Here is a 7,943-nt window from a genome sequence, read left to right on the forward strand (position 1 = left end):
TGTAAAATTGGACTTCTCCTCGGCCTATCATCCCCAGTCCAATGGGCAAGTCGAGAGAGTTAACCAGATTATGGAGAACTATCTACGTCACTTTGTTTCCAGGTGCCATGATGATTGGGTGCAGTTGCTCCCGTGGGCAGAGTTCTCTTACAATAACCACACCAGTGAGTCAACCACTTCCAGTCCATTCTTCATCGTCTACGGTGAGCACCCTTGTATACCTCTTCCTGTTTCTACCATGTCCCAGGTTCCTGCAGCTGACTCTACCTTCAGGGACTTTCTACAGATTTGGCAACAGACCCGATCTTCTATCTTGTTGGCGGTGGACCGCATGAAGAGAAAGGCAGATACAAGAAGACGGGCGCCTCCGCAGTTTCTTCCAGGGACAAAAGTCTGGTTGTCTTCTAGGAATATCCGGCTAAAGGTAACGTCGTGCAAATTTGCCCCTAGGTTCCTCGTACCCTTCGAAATCCTGCTACAGATCAACCCGGTATCCTACAAGCTGCGGCTTCCCCCTACCCTCAGGATTCCTAACTCCTTTCACATCTCCCAGCTGAAACCCGTGGTCCTAAACCGCTACTCCAGGACTCCTAGTTCCACAGTGGTCCCTGGCGGATCATCGGGGACTTTCGAAGTAAAGGAGATTCTGGCTACCAAGAAGGTGAATGGAAGGAGATTTTATTTAGTGGATTATATGGGGTTTGGCCCAGAAGAGAGGTCTTGGGAGCCAGAGGAGAACATCGATGCTCCTGTCCTCGTGAGGAAGTTTCTCTCCCGCTCTGCTCCTAAGAAGAGGAGGCGTAAGAGGGGGGATACTGTAACGTCTATGGCCACGGTCCGTCGTTCTGCCTTAAACATCGACGGCCGTGGCCATGGACATCTTACCTCTGTGCAGCGTCTCCCTCCTGTGTGGCGCCGGCACTCACTTCCGGACTTCGAGACTAACTCCGGCGGGCGCGCGCGCATGCGCGTGCACGGTCTTAAAGGGCCAGTGCGCGCATTTTGCAGGAAGTCTGCAATCTAGCCTAGGATGCCCTGGGCTATAAAAAAGGCTCTGTCCCCTTGCTCTTTGCCAGAGCGTTGTTTGTTACCCATAGTTTGTCGTGCTAATGGTCTCCCAGTGTCTTCCAGTTCCCTAGTGTACCTTGTTCCTGTATCCTGTACCCTGTTTTCGTGCTACCCCGTTCTAGTGCTGTTGCCGTGCTGTGCTACAGTCCCGCTTGATTTGCTACGCCTCAACTGATGTCTTTCCAACGCCTGGTCCTGGACATGTCTGCCTCGCTACTGTCTACAATTGCCTCAGGTATCCTCGCTGAACTATTTGAACTCTGTACTTACCGGTTTGGCCAGCTGCCATCCCTCTACGCGGTCGGCCAAGTGGGTCCACACCCTGCATCGTGACACTCAGTACATATATACAGCACCAGAACAAAGCTGAGTACATAAATACAGCACCAAAACTAAGCTCATTACATATATATACAACACCAGAACCGAGCTCATTACATATATACAGCACCAGAACCCAGCTCATTACATATATACAACACCAGAACAAAGCTCAGTACATAAATACAGCACCAGAACCCAGCTCATTACATATATACAGTACCGGAACAAAGCTTATTACATATATACAGAACCAGAACAAAGCTCAGTACATAAATACAGCCCCAGAACTAAGCTCAGCACATAGTGCTCCACAGATAGCCCACCCCTGCATATAGCCCCCCTCTAGATATAGCCCACCCCTGTATATAGTGCTCCGCAGATAGCCCACCCCTGTATATAGCCCCCCTGTAGATATAGCCCACCCCTGTATATAGTGCTCCACATATAACCCACCCCTGTATATCGTGCTCCACATATAGCCTACCCCAGTATATAGCCCCCCTGTAAATAGAGCCCCCCATAGATAAAGCCCCCCATAGATAAAGTCCCCCCTGTAGATAAAGCCATCCCTCATAGATAAAGCTCCACCCCCCCCCCCCCCCCCCGCACATCCCCGTAGATAGTGCCACACACTGTATTAGGATAAAAAACAAACTATACAAACTCACCTTAATACCGTTCCCGTGCCGTCCGGCGGCAATGGAGACCTGTGTCCCCTGTAGATAGTGCCCCTATATAGTGCCACAATTTCCATGTAGATAGTGCCCCACCCCTATGAAGATAGCATCAGCCCCCCCTGTAGATAGCGCCATTGGAACTCCCTCAAGGAGCGGAATCCCCAGCCAGAGCATAGGCCTGGGATTCCGCTCCTAGAGGGAAGCCCTGATGTCACTGTCCATATATGGACAGTGACACTGCCGACTCTGGCCGGGGATTCCACTCGAGGAGGAGCCACTGACGTCAATATCCATATATAGACAGTGACCTCAGGGCTTTCCTCTAGGAGCAGAATCCCCGGCCAGATCATCGACAACGGGAATTCCGCTCAAGGAGTAGCCACTATTTCTGAAGCAGGGAACCATCAGCTCCATGCTTCAGAATAAGTTCAGAGCGGAAGAGCAGAGAGAGCTCCTCCGCTCACTGAGGACTCCCCGGGCACAGCGCTACTGTAAGCGCTGTGCACGACGGTACTGTCCATACATGGACAGTGACGTCAGTGGCTACTCCTTGAGCGGAATCCCCATTGCAGACTCTGGCCGGGGATTCCGCTCCAGGAGGAGCCACTGATGTCAATGTCCATATATGGCCAGTAACCTCAGGGGTTTCATCTAAGAGCGGAATTCCCAGCCAGATCATCTGCAATGGGGATTCCACTCAAGGAGTGGCCACTAATTCTGAAGCAGGAAACCATCAGCTCCCTGCTTCAGAATTAGTTCAGAGCGGAGGAGCAGAGGGAGCTCCTCCGATTGCAGAGGACTCCGCAGGCACAGTGCTACTGTAAGCGCTGTAATAGGGGAAGTCCTTGACGGTACTGTTCATATATGAACAGTGACGTCAGTGGCTACTCCTTGAGCAGAATCCCTGTTGCCGACTCTGACCGGGGATTCCGCTCCAAGACACATATGGACAGTAACATAAAGGGCTTCCCCGAGCACAGTGCTTACAGTAGCGCTGTGCTTGCGAAGTCCTTGGCGAGCAGAGGAGCTCCCTTTGCTCCTCCTCTCTGAACTAATTTGGAAGCAGGGAGCTGATGGTTCCCTGCTTCAGAATTAGTTTGACAGCGGGACATGCCCCCAGCCGACCGGGACAGCGGGACATCGCCCGGAATCCAGGACTGTCCTGCTGAATCTGGGACGGTTGGGAGGTATGCACTGCAGTAAGTAATGAAGAACGGTAGTTTTACTTGCTAATTTTTTCTGGATTAATGTGTGGCAAGCAACATCTTAACTAAGCAAACTGTGATTGTGAATTACAAGCTGTACCTTAAATATATATTAACAGATACAAGTATATATATTGTATAATGCAAAGAAGTCGTTTGCTCATTCAAATAATTGCTTTTGTTTCCCTAGGAGACTCATCAGTTTTTACATATTGGGAAGTAAAAGAGAATGATCCTGCATAATACTAGTATTGGAATGAACAGGTCCAATTACGGAACAGTTGAAGAATTCATTCTACTCGGGCTGACCAGCCAGAGAAATATTCAACTATTGTTATTTGTTATATTTTTATCTTTTTACGTTATATCTCTAATTGGTAACATAATCATCATTACTCTCAGCAGAATAAGCTCCCGGCTTTACACTCCTATGTATTTCTTCTTGAGTAATCTGTCATTTTTAGATATCTGGTACACATCAAGTATTGTCCCAAAAATGCTTATTGATTTTTTGTCAGTAAGAAAAAGCATATCTTTTAATGGTTGTGTCATTCAGATGTTCATCCCTCTATCTCTAGGAGGGACAGAGTGCTACCTATTGTTGTCAATGGCTTATGACCGGTATGTGGCTATATGTACCCCATTACACTACACTAATGTTATGCATTCCAACTTGTGCATTAGGATGGCAACTGGTTCCTGGGTTGGCGGCATTTTAAACTCAATTGTACACACAGTATTTGCATTGCAATTGCCCTTCTGTGGTCCCAATGTAATAAATCACTTTATGTGCGAGATTCCTTCAGTACTGGAGCTGGCTTGTGCGGATATATCTCTTAATAAGACTGTTATTTTCGTATTTGCTATGCTGGTTGTAATGGGTCCGTTTTTCCTTATCCTCATTACATATGGTTACATTATTTCCAGCATACTGAAGATAAGCACATCTGTGGGACGGAAGAAAGCCTTCTCCACCTGTGCTTCGCACATTATAGTTGTATCCCTGTTTTATGGCACCATTATATTTATGTATATGAGACCTGGATCAACCCATGTAGCTAACCAAGACAAGATGGCCACCTTGTTCTATAGTGTTATAACCCCTATGCTAAATCCTTTGATATACACTTTGAGGAATAAGGATGTGATAGGAGCATTTGTGGACATCACAAGAAAAAAGTTTGTGATGGATAAAGGATATAAACATTGAAACCAAACAATGTGACTTTTTACTCAAGGCTTTCACCTTTCTAATACTTCCTTCACCGAATGCATTGTTTAGTGATGAGAAAATACATTGTGATCTCATGCTCATTGGGCAACTAGCTCTCATTGAAGAGTCCCAGTCGCTGTATGGAGACTTATTTACAGGCAATTCTCCATCACAAAAAAAAGTTTATGCAAAAAAGCTCATTTTAGCCAAACCAGAGACTCCTCCAAAAGAAAGGGTTACCCATCTGTAGACAGCACTGTTTCAGGGTTCTTGCCCCTCATCAGTACAAAGCAGGGTACTGTTTTCCTGAATGAGATGCCTTAGCTGCAGCTCAGAGAGGGGCTACTGGCCGCATTGAAGAGACCAATTGGGTGTATGGAGACTTATTTACAGGCAATGCTCCATAAGAAAAAAGTATAGGCATCTCACTCAACCAATCAGTACCCAGCTCTGTACTGATGAGGGGCAAGAACTCGGAAACAGTTGGCCCCAGCAGACAGTATCACACATGATAGACTTATGGCTCGTTCAGACGAGCGTAAATCTCGTCCGTGTGCTGTGCGTTGAAATAACGCACAGCACACTGACCCATTGATTTCAATGGGGCTACACACACATTCGAGTGTCCATATCGTGAAACTAACTGCATGTCCTATATTAGTGCCTTTTCACGCACCTAGTTGCCCATTGAAGTCAATGGGTGCGTGAAAACCACGGACAGCACACAGATGACATCCTTGTGCTGTCCGTGTTTCACGCATCAATTACATTGGAAAAAACAAAAGTGCTTGCACATGCGTGAAAAACACATGCCACACACAAAGCACACTGATGTAAAACGCAACGCACACGACCAGAGTTCCGCACGTTTTTTATGCACGTAAATCTGTCACGTTCATGTGAATGTAGCCTTAGATACAGGGCCGGAGCAGTAAGTATCCCTGCAGTAACCCTCAAGGGCAAATTTGGCATTTCTGGGGCCCCAAGCAAAGTTATGTCTCGGGGCTCTAATCAAAGACACCTGTAGAGCTTTCCCCACACAATGACCCCTGCATATAGTGTCACAACCCCCCTGTATGGTTACACACACAGTCCTCCTGCCAGTGCCGCATCTGCCATGAGGCCAGATGAGCCGACGGCCTCAGGCGGCACCACCTACCCAAACGGGGGGGGGCGGCATTTTCAGCCCAGGACGGACTGGACCGGGGAGAGACGTGCCGAACGTCTGTAATACTCCTCCTCCTCTCTGACGCTGCACACAGCACATGCAGGCAGAGGGGAGCAAGTCTGCAGGAGGAGCGACGAGCAGCAGAGGTAAGTTCCTGCCTTGCTGGGACCGGGACCCGTGACATGAGTATACTGCAAGGGGGGGTCTGGGCATTTTACCAACAGCAGAGGGCTCTATGGGGCTGGAATAATCCACCCCATAGAGCCCTCACATCACTATAATGCAACGATTAGTGTGGGTGGGGGAGGGTCTGACTGTCTGACTTACTGCAGAGAGCTCTATAGGGGGGGATTCTGCCCCCCCCTTTAGAGCAGTCAGTCAGATGCTCAGACCCCCCTAACCTTTCAGTATAGTAACTAGTCAGGGCTCTATGGTGGGGGGATAATTCCCCCCTATAGGGCCCTCTGCTGTCAGTAAAACGCCCCCCCCCCCCCCCTTGCAGTATACTCCTGGCTTTGTAGCTTTCCTGTGCTTAATTAGCGTGGGAAAGCTACAAACAGAGCTATGACTGGTGAGTCTCACAGTCACAGTGCACACTGAATGCGGCAGCTGTGGCAGCCAGTCTGACTGTGAGTCTCTGACCAGTCACCGCCCACACGCAGCAGACAGGAGAGACTAATAGTAAACCCTCAACTACTACAGTTTCACAGGGATTGTCTATGATAGCTTCTATAGTGTAGTGGTTAGCTTGTCTGCCTTAGGCCTCATTAACATGGCAGGGTTTCCCAGCCGGGTGCCGGCCGTTCATAAATCGGCCGGCACCCGGCTGCATTAGGAATAATAGACCCCTAATGGGGCTATTCACACAACCGATTTTTTGACGGCCGGAAAAACCGGCCGTCAAAAAATAGGACATGCTCTATCTTCGCCCGGGTACCCGGCCGCCCGGCTCCCATAGAAGTCTATGGGGCCGGGTAATACACGGCCATCACCGGGATGTGTCCCAAGTGATGGCCGGGTTTTGCGGAGCCTGCGCTCTATCTCCTCCTCCTCACAGCGCAGAGTGCATGTGAGGAGGAGTTGATGCCATTCTGACGAATGGCATCGCTGTACACGGTGTGGCAGGGCCGGGGTGTACAGCAGGTGGAAGGGAGCGCTGCGCTGGCTCCCTTCCCCTGCTTGAAAAGCACCCTGGCCCGGCGACACCTTCGATGGCGCCGCTAGCAGCTGCAGCTGCTGCGGCTGCTACTACTGCAGCGACGCCACTATAGCAGAGCAGGGAGGTATCTCCCCGCTCTGCTATGTGCTAGCCGCACTTTAGCTCCTTGAAGGAGCGGAATCCCCGTGTTTTCGGGGATTCCGCTCATGGACAGAGCGCTTGATGTCTCTGTCCATATCTGGGCAGTGACATCAGGGGAAACTCCTGAAGCGGAATCCCCGAACACATGGGGATTCCCCTTCAGGAGTTGCCGCTGATGTCACTGTCCGGATCTGCCCGGCCCGGCACGGATGCAAAACTGAATGCAAACCGGCCGGGCAAAATGGCCGATTTTACCGGCCGACACTCGGGCTCGGGAACGACCCGGTCGTGTGAATCCCGCCTTACACATGGAAGGTTGCTGGTTCAGATCCCAGCTGGGGTTTTTTTTTTTTTTTTTTTTTATATTAATATCTTGTATTGGGCTTTGTTCACACTAGCATTAATATACGTTTACCTCTCTTCCGTCAGAGGAAGAGAGGATCGATACGTTAAACGGAAAGCAACGGTTCCATTAGAATTACCATTGCTTTCAATGGTAATTCTTTTGTATCAGTTGCTTTCCGTTTGTCTCCGTTCACTAGGTTTCCGTTCTTTTGAACGGAAATAAAAGTTCTGCAGACTTCACTTTTGTTTCCTTAAAAAAACGGAAACTTAGCGAACGGAGACAAACGGAAACCAACTAATAGAAAAGAATTACCATTGAAAGCAATGGTAATTCTAATGGAACCGTTGCTTTCCGTTTAACGTATCGATCCTCTCTTCCTCTGACGGAAGAGAGGTAAACGTATATTAATGCTAGTGTGAAAGAAGCCTTAGGGCCTGTTCACATCAGCGTTGGCTTTCCGTTCTGGGGTTCCATTGGAGGTAACCCTGCAACGGAAAGTCAAACTGAAACCACAGCTTCCGTTTCCGTCACCATTAGCGCAGTCGACTGCGCTATTGATTCTGTCACAAAAACGGAAACCTGCCGGAATGGTGACGAACGGAAACCATTAGCAATGTTTCCATCACCATTGATTTCAATGGT

At 48.9% G+C, this 7,943-nt stretch overlaps 1 protein-coding gene across 1 annotated transcript; it reads left to right on the forward strand.

Annotated features, from left to right (window-relative positions):
* The first annotated feature begins 3,530 nt into the window (after positions 1-3,530).
* On the forward strand, positions 3,531-4,484 carry LOC142750446 (olfactory receptor 2B8-like). Its single transcript, XM_075859446.1, has one exon. The coding sequence runs from the start codon at positions 3,531-3,533 to the stop codon at positions 4,482-4,484; it is 954 nt and encodes a 317-aa protein (XP_075715561.1).
* The last annotated feature ends 3,459 nt before the right edge of the window (positions 4,485-7,943 follow it).

Source organism: Rhinoderma darwinii, chromosome 3, assembly GCF_050947455.1.
Source record: "Rhinoderma darwinii isolate aRhiDar2 chromosome 3, aRhiDar2.hap1, whole genome shotgun sequence".
Lineage (NCBI taxonomy): Eukaryota > Metazoa > Chordata > Amphibia > Anura > Rhinodermatidae > Rhinoderma > Rhinoderma darwinii.

Excerpts from the sequence above, each read along its gene's own strand:
- LOC142750446 (XM_075859446.1), top strand. The coding sequence starts at position 3,531 with ATGAACAGGTCCAATTACGGAACAGTTGAAGAATTCATTCTACTCGGG.